The sequence below is a fragment of the Anser brachyrhynchus genome, assembly GCF_964034855.1.
Source record: "Anser brachyrhynchus genome assembly, chromosome: 3".
NCBI classification, from domain to species: Eukaryota; Metazoa; Chordata; class Aves; order Anseriformes; family Anatidae; genus Anser; species Anser brachyrhynchus.
In genome coordinates this window covers 32,174,131-32,196,617 of record NC_137696.1, presented here as the reverse complement: position 1 = coordinate 32,196,617, position 22,487 = coordinate 32,174,131, and the positions used below count along the sequence as shown (strand labels likewise).

The window sequence follows — 22,487 nt, the reverse complement described above, 5'->3', positions numbered from 1 at the left end:
TTCAACATTCACCAGGCTCTTGAAAATAAATGAAGACCTTGCTGCTTTTCTGTCTTTGTTGCAAACGTTTTTTTCCTTCAGAAAGGCCTTTTAACACCCCACCCACCCCCCCTTCTTTCTTAATCGTGATACAAATTTAGGTGGCTTACCTTTGTATAGAAAGATGAGCAAAAGAGTTTATCATTTTAACTCTTCGCATTCTTTCTGCCTTTCAGTGGTTCTTTTCACTCCTCATTACTTCCAAGAGCTTACTCTTGAAGAAACTGAAATCTGAGAGAAGCATTTAATAGTAAGGTGGTGTTATAATAGCTCTCTTGGACTGCAAATCCAATTCTTTTTTTAAACCAACTTATTATGTACCTGATAAGCCAAATGTGAGTTTAGTTACAATAATAAAAACTGCAGGAGAACTTACGTCACTGAATGTGCGAGCCTGACCTGACAGCATCCTGATTGAAGGACAGAAATGCTCAATCTTTTGGATTCTTAAGTACGTTTAAGCATTTAGCATGCTTTCCCCTGTTACACATGGGGATGTCTACAGGCTATGAATAAGAATTGAACAAATATTAAATTTTAGAGTACAGTATCTAATTCTTTGGTTTGCGTTATTGGTAATTCAGAAAGAATGGTATTGTAAAAAGATGCTTTTAACAGAAGTACTTCCCCCTTGGGGAAACAAAAAACTGTCTTTTTCATCTTATCTCACAGTATAATGTGCTTTAGAATGAGATGCAGAGTTGTTAGTGTGACACTGGGTGACAAACAAAATGCACAAACAAAAAAAAAAGTGCTTTTAGCACTCTCTTCGTATCGCAATTTTATCTTAAATATACAGTCACATTCCAGTTTGGAAGAAATGCTGAAACAAGTATTCCCTAATTGTTTCTGGCTATAAAAATGTCTCAAATCTTTTTCAAAAAGCCTTTGTGAAAACAATATTCAGTTTTTATTAACTCTTTAGGATCTGTTCTGCTAGACCACTATACAAGTTTATCTTCTTACAGGCTTTCAAGTGCTTCAAAGTTCTACAACATTTTAAAAGTCTCTCAGTGTTGGTTTTAGGTGGGTCATTTGTGACTTACTTGGAGTACATTATTGCCATAAATAAGTAAAATTAAATTGTGTCATACTTCTGTATATGTGGGTGCTGCCTACTGAACAAGAAAAGGTTGTCTGTTACTACAATGAAGGTTTCACCTCACGGACACAATTATAAGAGATGCTGGAAGCGTTAGATTTAGACTTAGCTCCCAAAGCTGAAGCTATGTCTTGACTGTTGAGAGAAACTCAAGTTTCGGATCGAGGTCTCTGTCAAGTTCAGAAGTTTCCTTAATTTCAATTCCTGCTGTAGAAATTGACTGTACTCTGTCTAGGAGTTACTGCTGGAAGTCATGTAAACAAATTGAGAATAAAACTGGTGCAGAAGCCCTTAACTCTGGCTTTCTTTAACATGCCCTAGAAAGCCTGTCTTCTTCTGTCTGTAAAAGCATTGGATGCATAAACTTCTGTATGGCTGTATGATAGTACTGTGGCTTTGCAAACGTTTTTGTAACCTCATACTTAGTCTCTGAGTTTGAATCGTCAAGTGTGAAAGTTATTACTCCATACATAACTACAAAGGTCAGTGATTTTGCAATTCTTAAAATATGTGAGAAGATATCTAAGCATTTCTTTCTGCGGTGAAGAATCAGTGGAATTATTCTTGCTGCAGTGAAACAAATTGTCTTGTTTTTTTCCCCATATGTAAGCTCGCATTCATTTTTGAAATGTAATTGTAATTAAAAAGAAAAAAAAAGAATGAGACCCACTATCTAAAAACACAACCAATACAGTTGAGGTAAAGTAAATAGGAGGAGAAAAAAACACCCTGAAATTTTCATAGAAATAACAGAGCAGAAAATAATGCTTCAGTGAGAACTTAAAGGTGACAACAGACAGTAAATGAGCAGAATGGTGCTTTCTAGCAGTGAAAAATAATGGCTGTGCTAAGAAAGATACAGACAGACACTGCATCACATCTCATACTAAAAAGGAGGTAATAATTGCTTCATCTACAAAGTAGCAATGCCTGGCCTAATGTGTATAATTTTGCATCTCAGTATTGGTAAGGCTGAAAATGGAAAAGAACTTTAAGGGGGGGGGGGGGGGGGGACTGGTAAAAATCTGATGGGAGGTAGACAATGGACTAAATCATTAAAGGACACAGAAGAAAAGCAGCAACATATCTAGAACTGCAGGGTACAAATGCCTTAATATAATACATATAATGTGACCCAAGCAATTATATAACTAGTAGCAACATTTAATTACACATTTATCTAATGTTTGTTATAACAAAACCTGACACGCTATATCAAAGAAGGTTCCCTAATTTCTGTGTTTTGCAGCTGAAGGTGAAAGAAATAACAGCGAAGTGGTGGCTAGGAGGAATAAAGCTAAGCAAGGCAATTCTTTAAATGTACCGCAGAGAACTTAACCACTCTGAACTAGCAAACAGATCTTTTCAGTCATTTTACACAGGCAGATATTTCAGGTGGAATATGCTCGCTTTTATATGCGTTTGATATATAACTTGATAATTACTTATTTCTTTAGTATTTGTCTAAATAAATTCTGTTAGGCTTGGCAATGGAAAGTATGTAAAAGAGTTTAAAAGAGCTATATGCAGTAGATCAGAAAAGGTTTTTGAGATTGAGCTTATATCAGATCATAGTAACGGGAGAGCATAACATAGTTAAGCAGAAATGTTTGGCTTATGCTGGTAGCTGAACATATTGCCCCCCTTCATATTTGTAGAATCACTTCGGTTAGTTTTGAAGACAGTTTAAAAAAGTCAATAGCGTATTTTAATTTTGTTTTCTATTAAACTGTTGTGGTTTTATACACAATACATGGCTTGTGAATGATAATTCAAGTTTTACTTCACCCCAGGAAAGAAAGTTGGATGAAAAAGGAAATAAATGTCTGAGTCCACTGAGAGCAATGAGTGGTGGTTTCCCAAAGTAATTGCTTGAGGTCATGTTTTGTAGACAGACCTCTCCAGCCAAGAACTTTGGAGTGCATCTCAGATTAACAGCACAGCAAAAATACTTACTATTACGTTGTTTTCCTGTACACATCCTCACTTTACAAGTTTCTTATGTGTTTAGAGAATTGCTGTAAGCACAATTATGCTGTACTTTCACATGTTGAACTGTACGTAGCTGCCTTAGAAATTCAATTCCCCCTGTTCTGGTGGGACCATATTAGATATAAGGTGCCACTTATGAGAAACTTAAGAAATGAAAGGGGGTCTGAAATGTGAGCCTCTCTTTTCTCTCCTTAAGAAGCAGCCAGTTGCTCTGCTCTATCACAGGAATATTATGATCATCCTGTGATTAATCTCTTACTGTATTTCTTGGTGTTTGGATATACTTATATGAGGCAGGAAAGATGCTTTTCTACTTCCACTGGGGCATTCCAATGCTGTTTCCAGTGCTGACAAAAAAAGGAGAACGGAAGTGTTAGGCTGTGTTTTGTTCCCTATTTCTGTCTTCTTATAATTCAGTTACATAATTTTGGCTGTTCAGCTCCTGGAATCTGTACATACCTCAGCCCATCATCTCAAAAACCTCTTCTTGATCAAGCAGGGAGGTGACTGAAAAAACTTTCTGTGAGCCCTTATGGGTCCAAGGAACTATTGTGCATACATGAAAACAGGACTCCATCAAATTTTGATTTTTTTATGCCATGAATAGAAATTTTAAGACTTCGTGGATATGCTGCATTTCATATTACTCTCATGATTTTTTCCTCAAATGCAGAAGAATGCTGCTACCAACAACACCAAGAATTCTGGATAATTTCAGGATTTAGACAATTGCAAAATAAATATTTTTAAATACAGTATGTCTCATGCAGACCTTTTGAATGAACTATTATATGGTCCCCAGGGACTAATCCTCATTAAAAAAATAATGCATTCTTTCTCTTCGTAATCCTTTTATTCTCAGAGTCTTCTTAGAAGACTATTTGATTGTGATTTTTTTGGGGTATCTTTGTGTGTTTTTTGGTCACACCCAGTTTTCTAGAACCCAAAACGGGATCCACAAAACAATCCATTGAGGTGTGGGTGTACAGTTGATAAAGAAATAATTATTTTTAAACTAGTTTTTATTTGATTTTCCTCATTTTTTTTTACTTTCTGTTTTTGAGTATATTTTGTGATGTACATAATATACTAGTACAGTAATACATATATGCAGTTTCTAAGTAAATACACGTAAGTGGGGGAGAGTGCATTCTCAGAAAAGTCTGGAGACCGGTGTTCTAGCTAAATGTGATTGCACTTCTGTCCTTTCTAGTCTGATCTTTGATAGCTGGGAGAGGGAGAACACATCAGTGTGTTTTCCAATACTGTTATGAGATGAAAGTGATATCTAGAAAGTCAACATATAATAATGCTCAAACCTTTACTCATCCATCCATTTGATGATATTGTAGTATTATGATAGAAGTGGGAATGTTTCACTGCTTTATGTTGCAGAAGATATTTATGCAGTAACAAAGTAGTTCCTCCTCTCCATGAGGTAGGAAACGTACGCGAAATTGTAGGGTTCTGTGTTGATTTTCATTAACCTATTCCAAAAAACCCTCCACATCAGCTGTTGTAGGTATGAAGTGTGTGGCTGTGCTTTCAACTTAATTTGGCTATATACAATAGTTTTGTTGGTATACCTTCTTAATTTGCATCCCAGTCTTCTGCTGGTGTCCTAACCTTCATATGTGCACCTACCTACTGAGGAGTTGTGCCAGGCCATGTAACTTTTCTGTGACAAATGGGTATTTGGGAATGGCTATGCTTAACAAAGCAGATGTCTGCTCCGTTCTAGGTATAGAGTTAAGTATCTAGATCTAAATCTCCTGAGTTCACCACACCTTGTTCACTGTGTTAGGTACCTTGTAGTCTTCAAATTGTACCTTAGTGATGAAGACTGGAGCTCAGTTATTTGGTAAAAGGTTTCAACACAAGAGCGCTTAATACATTTGCTGAGAAGTTGAAAACGTGAAACTAGCTGTTAAAATTTGAAAGGTATCAGGAAAAGACTTACCATAATTAATTCTTTATTCATATTTTCACAGATTCTGGGCCAAAATCAGAGTTTTGTTTAAGGCAAACTCGAACAGATGATGCGATTTTAATCTAGTGTGACTTGCCTGCATGTATTTGCAAGTGCTCAGAGGGAATTCACATTTGATTATTTGCACCATAGTGCACTGCATAAAATATTCATGGAAGTGTCACTTTTCCATAGGTGGCACTCCAGGGCAAAGACAGGGACTTTGGGAAACTTTGCATTTTTAAAGTAATAAGTATGAAATGCAAGTTGAAAAAAACATATGCTATTTGGAACTGGTGTCCTGCAGCAACTGACAAGTCATTTTTAGACCAGCAAAAAATGATAATACCTGTATTGATTTTGACAGGGGTTCAGAGTTTGCTAGCTAGGGTTATTGTAAGAAGTTTCTGCAAATCAAGAGAGTGTGAACAATTAAAAAGCATGAAACATACTCTAAAACTCTATGCTCTCATTGTTAAGCTCCAGTAAGATTGGGTATCATTGTCTTCAGATGGTTCTCTACAGTAGCAATACGTGTGGGAATTGATCTGAAACATGTAAAAGTTGTAATGTAGTTTCACGGGAGCTTGGGAGACTCTAGCCTTTCTCTGATTTCCTGTTTGAGGCTGATGCATTAAACAGAGAGTTAACACAAACCCATTTGTTTATGAAAATGTTGTTTGCTATGAACAAATCTAGAAACAAATCTTGAAAGCTTGCCTTACTAATTGGGATTGGATGTTGGGAACAAAGCTAAGAATGTTGATTTTGTGTCTTGAAATTCATTATATTCATTACGCTTAATTTCAGGTCTTTTTTATGCACAATAATATGGGCCTTCTAATATATAGCTTCGAAAGATGTTTTGCAAACATAACTAATAGTAACTGTTATATTTTCACTGTTAGAAAATAACTGTGTACTAACAATTTCCAAGCTAAGGAAGACTTTCTTGATTTTGGTAGTGCATCATGCAACAGGAAGTTTAGTAACTCAATTTCAAGCCTCACAGTTATGAACTTTATTAACACCTCAGATAAAAATGCATTTTTTTTGCATGGTAGTTTCAAGAAAGGAAACTGAAGAGACAAGTCTGATTTTGAAAAGTAACATTTATTTTTATGTGTTTCTCAAATTTTCATTTTTCTGCAATGCTTAGCTTTACCAATTCTGTTTTGATAGGTATCTTTGAGATCCTCAAAGTGATGCATGAGTTGGGGGTGGAAATCGATACAGAAACATACACTGACTATGTTTTTAAAAATTTTGCTGATTGCAAAACCGCCTGTGCCCAGATGAAGGTGAGTTTGCATATGAAATTCATAAAAATGATCACTGCAACACTTGTTTCTCTGTGAGAGATTCGGGTACTAGTAGTGCTCTAAATGTGAATGTGTATGATCAAGTCTGTTTAATATATTGAAAATACTTTTGAAGCAGTTGTTATATGGGTGATTTATTTATAATGTCTTTCTCCTGCCATCTTTTCTTTCTGTTTCAGAGTTAACCAAAATATTTTCCGTGAGTTTCACTAGCTTGCTGTTTCTAGAAGTCAGAATAAATAAATGAATTACATTCTTTTTTTTTTATCAGTAATATTTGTTTCCAGTGCAGTTTTGTTTAATGAAGAATTCAGAATTGCAGATTAAAACAATTGTGCTGTTCTAGCATATCTAACTAGCCATGTAGACCTCTTGTAGAGCACTTTTCTAGGTTCTCAACAGCTACCAATACAAGAATGACAGGGTCCTTTGGGAAGGAAGAGTTTAAAAATAAAAGTGTCAGAAAGGCTCATTGTGTGTACTTGAAATGTTTTTTTACTATTTTTTTTTCTGTAGGAAAATAACTGCCTGTTTGAAACTGTTGGACTCCATGTAGCACAAATTAGACATGAAGCAGCACATGGAAGACTGAATAATGTTCTTTCTTTGTGTAAGTGTATTTCATGTTGCATGTTACTATATACTCAGTGGTAGTGCTCATAGGTTGGTTGTAGGTGAAGGGATTTATGTGCACAAAGATACGTGGGAAATATGCGCAAAGCTTTCGTTATGTGAGGTTCTCTATGACAAGATGTCAGACTTGAAACCACTAGTTCTGGACAACGTATCCTGGTTAAATTGATTTTTAGGATTGAGACTGGCCATCACATGACAAATATGGTATTTAGCAAAGCTGTGTTTGTGATCTGCTTGTGAACCCCACATATTCTAGGAGTGCTTAAGGAAGCAATTGGCATGTACAACAACTGTTAAGGCTCTGGTGCAGGGATTGTTCTTGTTTTCTGTTTGTGGCATCAGTTACAAAGGGATGCTAGTTTAACAGCACTGCTCAGAAGTACTGCAGAATAATTTATGAATGAATCAGCTTTAAATAACTGACTGCCGTTGACATTAACCTGAGTCTGGAAGTTGGGTATGAATTTGACAGGGTAATTAGGTCATGAAGTTATTTGCCTGCTATACTGAGTCCGTAATAAAACCCCTTAATCTTGGACTAAATCTGATACAAAAAGTTCTCTTTTTAAACAACAGTTTTGTTTGTGTAAGGCTGAGGGAAAAGTTAAAGCAGTCACTGGCTTATTTAGCTAATACAAAAAGATACTATGCTGTGACCCCGTGAAGCTGTGCTGAGGCTTGGAAAGAAACTAATGTTAACTGTAAGCTTATACTAAAACAGAGTAGTCCTCTGTTCATCTGAAGATGGAAAAAGTTACAGTAAAAAGCAGATTTTTAATATTAAACTTGAAAACAGAGTCTGTATAAAAGCTTAAATCATTTTTTTGTATTTCAGTATATAATACAAGTGAAAAGGAGAAAATTAAATGAGTAGGTATTAGTGATTTATTAATTGTTGTAATGAAGATTTATCAATTAAGTGAATCTTTTAAGATTCACCTTACATTCTGCCATCACTTTTGTTAGTTCTTATTACAACAGAAATCTTAGCCACGAAAAAGTAGTACTTGAAACAGCTTTGAATCCTTTTTTGAAAGGCTAGCTACTTATTAGCAATAATTTTTTTTCTGAAAAGTGAAGTAGAATTTGGTATGTTTTTGCCTACATGAAAAATTATATCCCCCCATCCCTGCACACTCATTTTGGTTAAGTAAATTAGTAATTTTTCATTGTGTTTGTAGTGTTTAAAGGCACAAATGTGTTTGTACCTGGTATAAGGTAAATATATGTGATCCGGCACATATGTAACATGCTGCATTTTGTTTCACTGTCATGAAATTATTCTCACATAGTGTATTGCTTAGCTGTTGTCTGTGTCTTGAATTTAAATCTTGTAGTGGTATTTCTTTTTACAAAGCCTAGCGTTAATAATTCATAAAATCATACAAAATTTCTTTTGAACTTGAGCTTTAAAGGAATGTACTCCGGTAAATAGTTTACCAAGCTGAAATGAATGCTAGTAAATCTAATTAGCACCTAGGAAATGATAAGGCAAAGATATTAAATAGCTGATTTTTTTTTTTTTTGGATTGGCTTCTTCTGCAGTATTACAAAGAGGGAAAAATAGATGCAGTATGGAAAATAGTTCAAAATTGTCTCATCAATGTAGTTAGGGGAGGTGAAGGCTGGGTATGAGTGCTGGTTGCTATCTAGGTGTATTGATTCAGCTTCTCATACCTTATAACGTATAGATTTCTGCTCCTGACAAGATGAAAACTAAGAAGCATCAGCTGAGGAATCTGAGCGCATAAGGCGGCGTACATGAGAGCTGCTTTTCCCCTTTATCATGCCATTCCATTCCACTTCATTGTCAGCCTCTTGATTTTCTCAGACTTGTTTGTTGCTAAGGAAACCAGGTTGCCGATTGTCAGCAGCAGCTGAGCATACTAAGATGCTTTCTGCTCGTCTTTTTATGAGCAAAAAGTTTCATAAACCAGCGGAGGAGGGTTTGTATTGAGGGTTGCATGAAAACCAACTTCACCTGAGATTTTCCAAGTAAAATAAACATTTAAACATTTAAAACTCAGTTTTCTAAACACCTACACTTAGACTAAGGTGTAGTTTTAGTATGTTGTTCCTGCCTTTTATTTTGCAGCTTCACACAGAGCTGGTGTTTTTATTTTGGTTCTCCTCTACCATCTACCTACTGTATTACAGCCTTTGCTGATGGGACCCAGTGCATTCAGGTTTTCAGAGGGTTTAGGTGTGTTGTGATAGTGAAGTCAAATTAAGATAGCTCTATACAGGACCTAAATTTACCTACTACTGTTGTTTTTTCTGTTTTTGTTGTTGTTGTTTGTTTTTCCAGCTGTAATATGACACTGGAATGAGAAACAGCAATTTTAGAGGAAGAAGGTAGAATTATTTCCAATATCTAGCAAAGAAAAAGTTTAAAGATGAGGATATAGGTATAACAGTAAATGACCTCTCAGGTCATTTAAGTTAAAATTATTTCAGTTATCTTTGTGTTCATCCAATATTGTAACAATTCTACATGTTAATGTTTACAGTTCATGGTTATTCAAAGGTGTGTCTTTTTCTCCCCTTACATTTAACTTTATTTAGTGGATAGTGCTTTAGATAAAACTACTTCTTGCTTCTTGTCAGGCAGTTTACACCAGCAGAAAGAAATGTTTACAGTCTCATGGTAAAAAGCAGTAGGATTTACATTAAGCCTATTCTAAGGCAGGTATTCAGTTTGAAACATCCCGGTAAAGTGTTTGTCTGTGGTGTATTTTTTGTTGTTGTTGTTTCAGTACCAATGTCTCAAGTTTTCTTCGTTAGCGTTGTATTTTTTTCTTTTGCTTTTTGCAACGGAGTATTTTATTTGGTCTTGTTACTGTTTTGCAGGGATGCTTATTTCTATTGCTAATTTGTAATAAATAAATAAATATATATACATTAACTGGCATTAAGGGTAGTGAAGAGGCAAAAATCTCTTGGAATATTTAATCTCTTTGGAAAGGAAGCAGACGTAGAGCTGATAAAAGCCAGGACTTTTTCAAATAGCATGGTATTTGAAATTTTGATTTTACAAATGTTTGTCAGTGTTTACTAAATAAACAAAATAGTTCATCTATTCAGTCCCCATTTATGTGACCAACTGACTCGTTGGAGTTCAGGGCTTTTTTTGAATGACTATTTTAGAAACATTGCTTTCATTTACAGTGTCTTCAGCAAGCACACCTTCTGTTGATATTCACCAGTTTAGAAACAGCCTCATTAGGGGATTCAAAAGGTAAGGTTGTTATGTGAATATCCCTTTTTTTCCTCTCTCTTTTTGCCTTGTTGAGCACAAATCTGTGCAGTCTTCCCTCCCCTCCTGTCCCCAACTCATTGTTTGAGAATTTTAAAGTAGGATTCCAGCTGTAGCAGATCTGAGGAATCTGTTTTTTCTCTGCTCTCCCTGGTTTCCTTACCCCCTGCTCTATCTGAGCATACTGCTATTGTTGTTTATCTGATATTTGACAGTATATAAACTTCTACGGGTAGGAAACATTTGGGATTTTATCTTTACTAACTTTTATGTTGCTAAACTGCTGTGCTAATATGATTTCCCTACAGATCATTGTTAACCGTTAGAGTAGACAGGTGCTTAATGAAAACAAAATACCAAGAGAAGCCAGGCACACTTCACTATATCTGATAGCTTCATTGTGCTACATTGCCACGACTTCATATTCAGACCTGTTTGGTCCCATTTTGAAAAGAGGGTTTTATGCTACTTGCAGGGTTGTCATAAGCTTATGGAAATGTGTGAATTAACAAGCACTTTTATCATCCTCTTTTTGCTCCAGTCAAACATTTAGGACTGAGGTTTTTTTCTGTAGCTTTACACCACAGGAGTCACTTAATATTACTCAGGACCGGAGTCTGAAAGCTGGTTTTATTGACTGAGTAATTTACCAAAATTTTTTAATGGCTGTGATGTGACTATGTTTAGGTTGGGTATTACTAAAACACAGGGGATGAATATAGCCAAAATAATTACCTTGTAAATAGCAAGTTCTGTCCAGCTGATCATGCTCTACCAAGGGAAAAGGAGGAGAAAAAAGAAAACCAGTGTTAAAACTGGGCTTGTTAACCTGGCACTAGATAACCTTCACATCAAAAGGGTAAGTGCAATAATATTTTAGATAATATTTAGGTAATATTTTTTCAGCCCCAGAATCTTCTGTTTCAGATGTTTAAATTGTTACTTTAGTTAATACTTACTTTCTGTCTGCAAGTACAGAGAAATAATCAGTTAAAGTAGGGCTTGCCGTAGAAGACAAGACACACCAATGTTTCCGCACACCACCAAGGAATGCTGGCATGAAATAGCCTGCTACGGGAGAGTTGTGCAGGTGGTCAGAATGCGACTTGCAGCAAATTGAAAGCATTATCAGCTTGTATTGTAAAAATTAGCTGCTGAAGATCTATACTCAGTGTAAGCGAAATAGTTAGACTCCTAGGCAATGGAACAATTTCTCCTGTTGTGATTTAAAGAGCTATTGAACATCCGGACTCAAAACTCAGAATTCTGGGGCAAACAAAATATTTTTTGACTTCCTTCAGCTGGCTGTTGTTCTCTCTCCTTGCCACTTTTAAGTGCAGCATTTATTAGTTTCTTGTTTGTTCTTATTGTTACCTGGCTTCAGGAGCTATATATGAGGTTGGCTATACATGCATTTTACCTTTCTGTAGCTTCTGAAAGCAAGCCCAATTCATGTTTCCTTCTCCGTTTTAAACTTAATAGAGAGAACAGCCTAAAAATGAAGCTTGAACATATGATAGGAGAGAAGAAGAGAATATTGGTTATCACCATTCATTTTTTAAAAACCTGAACTCAGGAGAATTTCATGACAAAACGCTGGGCACAAATGTTCAAACAAGCAGAGTTTAGGACTGGCACAGGGTATGGACACATGAGGGACACAAGAACAATGTCTGTAGCATACTAGCTGATGGATTTCTGTTGAAGCTGCTCTTTTCTAGTTATTGCTTCAAAGTATTCCCATTCTATCTACCTGAACTACCATTACTATTTCAGAGTCAAGTACTTTGGGAAATTGATGCGTTTGATATCTGCAGTTCATTGTCATGCTGTCAGTGGTGGAGTGAGTTCACTCAGGAAAGCTGAACTAACCTCACAAATAGCATTTTTTCCTCTTTGTGGACCTGTGTTCCACTCATTTTCAAATACCTGTGACAGTAGCACAAAAAGAATAAATGGTTCCTAGGCTTGAACCTCCTAAGTAAAATAGAATCCTAAACTTCTGTAAATGCTTTGAAGTTCCACTGCAGCCGTTCAGACTGACATCTTATTTTCCCCTTACAAGAATTATAGGAAGATAAAGTAAGGTCGAAAGTTTTTGATTTTTGTTTTCTTAGCCTTGTCTAGATTAATGCTGCTTTATAGATATTGAGATGTTACAGCTTTTAGATAGAACTCTGATGTCCTGTAAATAACAGGAATATGTCAGGTTTTTTTTATACTTCAGTGAACTGGTTAACTTTTGGTCTTTGGTTGTAACCTGATGATGTGCAGAAGTGCTCTCCATTCAGTTCTATAGAACATCAACGGAGAAAGGAGAATTCTTTCGTTTTCAGTTTGTGCTTAATATATTACCTATTTATCTTACTCCAATAAACATTGTAGCTGAAGTGAGATATTTGATTAATTTATTCTTTGTTACAAATGCATTTATAGGTACCTGTAGTTGTCCATCTATATTAAAATTTTAATTTTAATGCATAGAAGTCTAAATTTTTGTTCTAAATTCTACATGTGGTTTTCTATGTAGTGTGAATTCTTTGCTTGAAGCTTATTTTCTTGAAATATTAAGACTGCAGTATAAAATTTAAAATGCACAATTAGAACATGTTAAAAGATTAGATTAAAAAAAAATATATATTATTTCTAGTTACCTAGTAGGAGTGCTGCATTAATTTAGGATGTTTACTAGAAACAGAGTTCAGTATAATAAAAAGTACAAAACTTACAGGTTTAAACAGTATGTTGGAATTACTGAGATTTAATAATTTGCTTTAAATAACAAGATCCTTAGTGTTAATATAGTTTGTGGGTTTAAAAAACAAAAACAAAAACAAACACACAAGAGACCAGAGTAAAATCATTTTGTTCCTATTAATTTTTTATCCTTTGCTGCCCTCTTCAGCTCAAATGATGTACAGCTTTGGAGCAAGGTAAGTGGAGATAGTGATGCTGTAAATAAAATCAATTTCTCTGCATGCTTGTGATAAAATAATGTAAATCTGAATTCTGAGCCTGCTAATTGTAGAACTCATTAATTAGAACAAGACATTTGTCAGTAGCAGATCGTACAACTATATGAAATTGAGATTTCATATTTGATAAGTGCAGTTGTAAAAATCAAATGTGTATCTTTATTCTGATTTGTAGATCAATGCAATTAGAGCTGAAGGTAATATATAGTTGTAGCTTCATATGCAAAGCCAGCCGTGGTTTTCCTGATGCTTCTAAAAATCCTTTTCCTTCCTTCCCTAAATTTTCTTCCTATCCCCACACCAGTGTGAATAAAATAATAAGGCATGATTAAGTAAAATGACAGAAACGTGAAAAATCTAAAATATTAAAGGCAAAGACAGATAAGTCACTTGAATGAAGTCAAGTGAAAATTGGCTGATCATAACCTCTCCAGTATAGGCTACCTTAGAAAGGTACCCCATATAACTTGGTTAATAAACCTTGCAGGGACCTAGAATAGAGGAGATGTTGGCAAATGCTGACCGGGTGGTGGTTACCAAATTTGGGAAGGGAGTTGCTGCTTTGTCGTTTATTTGAATACTGTACTTCCTCGCTAATATAAGCATGTACGTGGCTTGCTGTATATTCAGACTTAGGGGAAAAAAAAAAAAGAAAAAAAAAAAGGAATGAAATGGAAATTGCAGTTTGGAAAGTTGCTGTTTTGCTGTTTAATAATACGTATAAATAAATTTTAGTCGTGAGGTGCAGGGTATTTTTTTTTTTTTTCTACCACCTTGTGTTGTGTGAAGATTATGGTCAGAAGATGTTTTTGTTCCCTGCATCTATCCTTCTTTCTTGCGTGCGGAGAGGGGAGAAAAAGGGGAAAAAATGAAAAGGAAGAAAAAAGGGGATCAGTTTCATTACTTCCTTTACTGAATTAAACTTGAAGGACAGTTGAAGGACTGAAATAACGGTGGTCTGCATGTAAAGCCACATCTACAGCTACTTCTGTAGTTCTCCACAGTGGAGAAAAGGTGTATTTTGTCATCTTTACTAAATTTATGAGTTAAATATATGTATTAGCACTTCTTATTTTACAAAGGTTAACTTGAAAAACAAATAGTTACTTATTAAAAAAGATATCATGCTTTTTTTCTGCAGTCCATTATTTGCAGTGTTCTCTGAAATTTGATTCAGAAGAATTGCGTTATCATGACTTCCTTAGTTTTTATTAGTTGTGGATTCTTCAGTGTGTTGGTTCCTTACAGGGAGGGTAAGGGCAAAAGGGCAGAAGACCACTGTAGTTTAACCATTCACAGAGTCTAGGCTGTTGGTAGAATGAGAAGTGATAATTCCATTGCGCTTTTGTTGTTTTCTGGCTTTATTTATTCATTTTATTAACATATTAACAATTAGGTGAGGATTCATTTTGTTTTGTCATTGCTTAAAACACAGCTCTCTGACATCGAGAATCCATCTCCCTCCTAATTCTCTCAGATTGCATTCTACTGTCACGTCAGATACAGCAAAATTCTTGAAATAGTTAAAACCTGGGATTTTAAATATAGATGATATAATTTGCTTAAGAACAGTCAAATGGATTTTTAAAATGATGTGGTTTAGGTTAAAGTATTTGTGGGTAGGATGTGGGGGGCTTGGGGTAAATGCTTCTTTTCCTCTGAAGTAAAAATCCACGTGTTCTTTCAATTTGTATGAGACTAATGGAATGTGTGCTAAATTTAGTCAAAGTATAAAGAATGCAATTAATTTTTATGGATGTATATGTTGTCATTCAAAATTGCATTTATTTAGAACAGCTATGCTAGTTATCTTAAATCTAACAGAGCATGATAAATCATGTTCCTCTGTTTTCTTCATGCATTTGCTTCTTTCAGAATTAAAAAAAAAAAAAAAAAGCTTTACGGGCCAATTTCAGCCTTTCAGTAAATTGGAACATAATTGTAGCATCTCCAGGAGCAACATCAGTTAATATTTGCTTTAGGCAATGTCTTATGATAGTTAACTTTCTGTAGAATGATACACAAGCATACTAGAAAATCTGTCTTACTGCCATAAAAGCATTTCAGTTTGCAATATATATTTTTAAGAAAAACCTATTATTTACCCAAAAAACACACGCACCAAAAAAAAAAACACCTTCCTTGTATATTTTTTTTTTTTAGAGAATTACTATGATGTGGTAAAGAATAATACTTAACAGTGAGATGCTTTATTATTTTGAGAATTCAATCTCAGGTACTATTTGTCCTGCTTCTTTTGGCTGCAATGTACGATTATTCTGTCTTACCAGATAACAGAACTGTTGTACAAGGATGAACGTTATTGCCTGACGCCTCCAGGACCAACTGGTAGAGTTTCAATTTCTATGATTGTAACTTATCCACAAATCTGTTCTTCTGTGTAATGATGGGTTTGAGGGATTACAACAGTAAACACTGATTGCTTCTTTTTGAAAGTGAAATTTGAAAACATGTGGGGTGAAATCCTGATTCTAATAATCAGAGCATATTTTTGAGATACATTAGATCTTTTCTTTTTTAGAATTATAAACAAATCTTGCTGATAACGATTTATTTTCCTAATTTTATTGACCAAAATATAGATATAGAATGAGCACAGTATCAGTGCTTAAATACTTTGAGAGAAAATAAAAGCCGTCTTTCAATCTAGTTTTACCTTTAGTGATTTTGTGCAGTACAATGGTACTTAACATCCCAAATCTTCTACTTTGAAGTAAGTATACTTTTTTCATATAATCTGTGTTTAAAAAAAAAAAAATCAAAAAAATCCTCCTGCTGGGGGAGGTTTACGGGGAAAGCTAACATTTTGAGAAGAAAATTAACTAATACTGTTCAAATTCTTGAGTACAGGACCCCATATATTTTTTCACTTGCATAGATAAGAGTCTTAGCACCATTTGATAAAATCTGTTAATCTTGGTTTTCATTGGTTAATAGGCAGCTCCTTCAGTGTTAGTTACGTAATGGTTAAAGCATCTTCTATGCCTTCATATCAATATTACAATACTTAATGTAGCTTGGTAATGGAATGTAATGGGTAAAATGTACAGAAAAAATATGCAAAGTGGTAGAAATCAGTTTTTTCTTTTGAGCAGTGACAAAATATTTGTGGCAACTATTTGGGGTGGCGGGCAGGAAAGGGGGGGAAGGCCTTGGGCAGTACCACTTCTGTCACACAGCAGTGGAAAAAATAGATTGAAGTAAGATTCTGTACTGAAAAGCTGTCACTGGGTCTGAAAATAATTAATATTCCTTTCACTCACCAGTTAGATATGTGCTCCCAAACCACATAATCTCTATGCCTCAGTGATCATTGTTGCCATTTCAGAGCCTCTCATCAGGGTGACATCTCACACCAAAATGATTTCTTATAAATTAATCTTGATAACATGACAGTCTCGGTAATTTTAGTGGAATGCTTTCTCTTGTTTTTTTCCACAGAAGCTGTTGGCTATTTTCTTTATCACTTGATTGACAGCATGAGTGACTCAGAGGTACAGGCCAAGGAGGAGCGTTTGAGACAATACTTCCATCAGCTGAAGAAGATGGTACCATTTCATTTTTTGCTACATAATGCCTGTCCTGCCTGACATGTATCTATTAGATTTGAAATTGCTGCTTTTAAGTACAACCAGACCACTTCTCAATGACATGCAAGAGCTGGAGACTTGAATTACGTCTGAGATAATTTCTGTTAGACAAATTTCAGTTTGGTTGTGTTTCAAAACTCATATAATTTTTTCCCCACCTCTTGGTACAGAACATAGTTATCCCTACAAACCTCTGCAGCGGCATTTGCAGACTGCTGGACTCCTCTCAAGTTCCTGAATTAATTAAGGTCTGTGGTTCTATGGCAATTACTTTGAAGCTAAAAAATAGAGTATGTGTACTCTGTGCATAAATATTCTCCTTGGCAAAACAAATACCTTAATGCAATGATTTATATGTAAGCCTTTTAGCCTTTCTGTGATTCTTCACTAACTGTTGAAATTATTTTCATTCTCATGTGTGATAGTTTAGAGGGATACATTTAGTGTTACTTCAAGTCAGTGTACTAATGCTGCAGAATACAGGTTTTTAAAATTGTATTTATATAATAAACTCTACAACATTTTTAGCATCATATGCTTACTTACTGATTTTTTTTTTTGAGTTAGTGATATCTTTGTTTTACTGCATTTTAGGATGTAAGGTCACTGTCTCCTAAAAAACCCCTGTCTACAGACAGCATTCCAGAAGTAAGTAAATTCACCAATGGCTATGCTTGTTCTTACCAGAATAATAATAATGTTTGGATATGGGTTTTGGATGAAGTATAATCACTAGCTTTCAGGTCATGCAAGTATATTGACATTATTAAAATATACCACTTGAAGTTCAGAGGTTACTTTCCAGAGTAGGAATAAGGGCTGTCCAGATTTTCCTATAGACCTGATGCTTGACCTTGAAGTTGGCTGAAGTTTCATGCCTCAGTTTCCCTCTCTGGTAAAATATATTTGCTTTGAAAGTTCTAGTTAGTTAACAGTGGTGGTGTGAGGCTTAATTCATGCTTGTAAATTACAGTGATCCTCTTGAGTGGCAGGAACCATATAAATCCATACTGTCTGTGATGCTGGAATGTCAAGTCTTTACATCCCTGATCTGAGCAGAACAGAGATGGAAAAAGAAATAGGCTTCTACTCCCTACTTCCCTGAACACAGGAACAGAGTATGAGAAAAACAGTAGTGTTGACCTTTGTAGATATGCTACTTAATGCTTTTTTTTTTTACTGTATTCTGACTCAAATCTTCAATTAATATGTACTACTTAAACAGATAAAAGCATCTTAAATGATTAAAAATTTTCTTATACTGTGGAAGGAGAGGATTATTTTGTCTGTCTTTTATTAAAAGTGATCCGACAAGTTGTTCGGGGAAGGCTGTTTTTGAAATTGACATTCTTTCTGTTACCTCCATTTAGAGTGCTAAATCTGACGTGTCTGCTTTGGAGAAGAAACTAGAAAAGCGAAAAGCTGAAAACCAGCCTATTACAGATGTCTTGAAACAACTCATACATGCTCTTTGTGAAGAAGAGGTATCTTAAGCAATGCAGAGATAATTGGAAACACATAGCTATATTTTTAAAGGGACATAAATGACTGTATTATGGAAAGACAATAGTTAAGCAAAGACAAGTGCAGTGCTTGAGGTTTCATGGTTTGATGCTTATAAATCAAACATAAGTGCAAAAAGCAATTAAATCAAAAGGTTAACTAATTTCAGCAACACCTTGAATGGCATGTTTTGGGGTTGCTGAAGTTTGTTTACAATAATCTGCAAAGTGAATGATAGTAACAGCTGTGATAGGTTTATCATACATGCCAAATGTCCTTTCAAGCCATGGCTCCGGTCTCTTATATCTAGATTGTCAAGCAACTGATACATGCACTAGTCATTTGCAATTCAAATATTACTAGGTTGTTAATGCAGGGATTGAAATTCCATTTTCCTGCAGGAGGAAAGCTCTTCTGAGATAAAGGGTCTCTTGCCTTCATTCGGCAGGCGTCCAGCTGTAGTTTACATTCATTTAGTGTGTGTCTGTAATTTGTGGGGGTATCACCACACTTTTATTCAGTTTCTTGTTCAGTATGATCCTGCCTATAAAGCTGTATATGTAGGAACAGTAACAGTCGTGCAGATGATAACGCAGTATTCACTGCTGCTAAGAATATAGTTCAGAAAGAGTGATTCTCAGCTGTCTGTTTCTATGATTTTGCATATGAAATAAGACTAGAAGCAAACACCATTATAAGTTCAAAGTGGTCAAATGTATGAATAGGGATGTATAAAAAAAAAGCTTTCTATGGGATCATTAAGTAGTTTCTTATTCTTTAGGAAGTGGTTTTATTGTATGTTTGGCAGTACACTAGGTGAAAAATTGTTATGAATTCCAAATAAATAGGAACCGTATTAGAACTTCGATTAATCATGTTTATAGTGTCTGTGTGGATTAAAAAAAAAAAAGCCTTATTTAAAGCATGCTATAGAAATGTTACCTTAAAGCAAGAAAATAGACTTGGAAACCTACACTGAAATTAACCTATATAGTGATTTAGAAACATACTAATTTCTGCAAAATAATCTTTACTCTTAAATTTTCCTGAAATATTACAGCTACGTTTTCAAAATATGATCTTCTGCTACTAAAAGCACTAAAGCAGTCGCATAACTGCACACTGAACATATAAGATTCATAATGTCATATTGACTTTTCCTCTAGTTCACATCTTTGCTTTGTTCCTTTTATAGAATATGCAAAAAGCCCTTGAAGTGAAAGCCAAATATGAACCGGACATGGTTGTTGGTGGCTATGCAGCCTTAATAAATTTGTGCTGTCGACATGATAATGTAGAAGATGCAATGAACCTGAAAGAAAAAGTGTAAGTACACCGGCACTGAAACATGTCACAGAGATTTATGCTGATACACAGACCTTGTTGAATTAAGTAGGTTGAATATTAACCCCCTCATCCATTTTTAATTAGTTTTCCCCCACCAATGTATGTGCATTTAAAACAGGGGTGTGGTTTTTTGAAACAATTTTTTCTATAATTGAACATCAGAAACAGCTACTTTGTATGGACAATAACTTTTTTTAAAAGGCAAGTTGTTGTATGGGATCTGTTTTTTTTGAAGTTTGGCTTAAATTAAGTAAAATAAAAAAATACCTGTACTGTGTGTTAAAAAAGCAACTAGAATACTTTTAGAATATATTGTACCTATATTATTTTAGGATAGCAGTGCTTCTTAGTGGCATTGTGTTTTAAGATTAACAACAAGCATTCTACTTTAAATTTTTATTTTCAGAGCTTTGTATTTTATCTATGAAAATTAGCTCCTAGCTAAAACAGGTTATGCCTGACTTATCCCGGAGCAAAATCTTTCAGCTCATCCTTTTATTTGCCCCTTTCCCTTTTCCCCTCTTCCCCTTGAAAGCCTCCCTACAGTCCAGTGCTACAGGGGAGAAAACAAGTTGTGTTACTTTGATGTTCTCTCTGTCTCTCATATGCATTCGTGAAGTATTTGCTTTGGTTTTACAGTAGATTAATAGGCAGGTGCTCATTACACTTTGCTAGTGTTTGAAACTGAGAAATAATTGAGCTGTAAATACCAAGAAATTCACCACTCTGCAAACACTGTAACGTATTGATTTTAGCCACACTAGCATTCTCCCACAATCCCCACAGTGAGCTTGTATGAAGTAAAATTGAGTCTTCTAGTGGAGCTTCCTTGCAGTAGCATGGTTTTACTGATCAGCCTTGGGTGTAGCATAAAATTGCTAAGAGGCAACTCTTCAAATTGTTGCAAAAGCAGAGGAGGAATTCGTTTTTAAAATTCCAGGAAAGAGAAAATAAATACATAGCAGTAACTTGAAAATAGTAGATTTTCATTTGTTACTATAGGCGAGTAGCTTCACATTCTTTCCTTTATAGGAAACAGTACAGCCCTACCCCAGATGTGAGGACTGAGTTTTCTTTCCAGGCATATGGGAAACGTTTTTTTTCTTTCCAAAAACTACCAAATAATTAATAAGAATATTTGTCTCTTTAAAACTTGTAAGTCTAGGTTTCTGTTGGTGGGAAGCTGCACAGAAAATATTTATGGTACATCTTTTAAGTATATCAGATTTTTCTTTTAACACTTAGAACTTTTAGCTCTTAATGCTGTTCTTTTGTTACATAGTTTTGTGTTTTTTTTTTTTAATTTAATCTGTATTTATAAAATGTAAATGTCTGATACAATTTTTAATGTTTTAATTCCTAGCTTCCCTAGGAACTCACCTGTTGCTCTTGACACTGGAAAGTACATAGCACTGGTAGAAGTCTTAGGAAAACATGGTAGACTAGAAGGTAATCCTTTGGCTTTTATTTTGTATTTCTGCTATATAATAAAGGTATCTTGCTTCAAGAATAAAAATGTGTGTTGATATTAATGGTATATCATGTCCTGAAAAGTGCTTGAACATTTTGCATACAAATTTGCATGTGAATTCAACCAGAGATGCTTGGACAGTGCAGGCCATTAGTTTTAATGGATTGGCAAGCTTGTCATTTACATTTGCACAGCTCAGTGCTTTTTGCATTTCTGCAGCTAGTTTTTATTAGCATTGCTGTTTGGATTGAGTTTGAAGATCATGACTTATGGCACAAATTGCGTATGTGCCTAGACTAATGGCTTTGTTTTTGCTTAAGAAGGTCTGAAGGCTGAACATAAAACCTATAAACATAACCTTCTCATAAGAGCCAAGTACTGAAAAAAATCATTTAACTTTTTATAAAGTATATATTTTTCTGTTCCTGTTCTTTTATGTGTTTGTTACTGCATTTTAGAGTCATTCTGTCAAACTGCCTGGAAATTTTGGCTTTTAATGAGTGTTCTGCCAACTGCCTATTTTGGATTGCTAGATGTTTGCATTAAGCTGTTAGCTCTTTAATTTCTGTAATTTAGTCTAATATAATTCTATTATTTACATGATTTGGTTGATCTTTAAAAGAACCCTAGACTGTCATCAACTTTAAAACATGACTCCAAATATCGAGTTCTATGATTTTGTAGAAGACCTGACACAATAAAAACACGGTCCAAGCTTATATAAAACCGTAACATTTTGTATCTAAAAGACTGTACAACAGAATTAAAAAGCTAATATATTTTTTGTAAATAAAATCGTCTTTGAAATTTCTCTTAGACACCTATTAATCTTACTGTTCAAAAAAAAATAATAAAGCTGATGTTTTCTAAATCACAATAAATCAGATCATTACTACCTCTACATTAAAGCACTTTGAAAAGATTAGCTTGCTTTTAACAGCGTGAGTGTCCCTCGGAAAATAAAACAATTCATAAACGTAGCCAAATGCAAAGTGGTCAAAACATCCTATCTATGCAATAATTAAGAACATTATAAAAATGCACTTATTCCATATACCAAAATGTTTGTTTCTGCCTTACTAATGAAGCTTAATGAACCTAATGTTTTAACATGCAGTCTGTTAGAAAGCTTTCATTGGCTCTCCTTGGCTAATTAGTATCGACACAGCAAACAGGCCCTATCGGTATCAGACCATTAGTCTGGCTGTATATACAGTGTAAACATATCTTTATTATCTGGCCTCGTGACAAGCCATCTGCTGAA

General features: G+C 34.8%; 1 protein-coding gene across 2 annotated transcripts in view; it reads left to right on the top strand.

The window, feature by feature from the left end:
- LRPPRC (leucine rich pentatricopeptide repeat containing) overlaps positions 1 to 22,487 on the top strand; it is a 93,307-nt gene that overhangs the window by 19,512 nt on the left and 51,308 nt on the right. For both annotated transcript variants that reach the window (XM_080586682.1, XM_080586681.1), the window contains exons 12-22: positions 6,285 to 6,403; positions 6,941 to 7,034; positions 10,229 to 10,298; positions 13,222 to 13,249; positions 15,583 to 15,640; positions 16,754 to 16,860; positions 17,073 to 17,150; positions 17,497 to 17,550; positions 18,273 to 18,386; positions 19,601 to 19,731; positions 21,116 to 21,201. In XM_080586682.1, the coding sequence (XP_080442808.1) occupies positions 6,285 to 6,403; positions 6,941 to 7,034; positions 10,229 to 10,298; positions 13,222 to 13,249; positions 15,583 to 15,640; positions 16,754 to 16,860; positions 17,073 to 17,150; positions 17,497 to 17,550; positions 18,273 to 18,386; positions 19,601 to 19,731; positions 21,116 to 21,201 (939 nt within the window). The remainder of the gene's footprint in view (positions 1 to 6,284; positions 6,404 to 6,940; positions 7,035 to 10,228; positions 10,299 to 13,221; positions 13,250 to 15,582; positions 15,641 to 16,753; positions 16,861 to 17,072; positions 17,151 to 17,496; positions 17,551 to 18,272; positions 18,387 to 19,600; positions 19,732 to 21,115; positions 21,202 to 22,487) is intronic.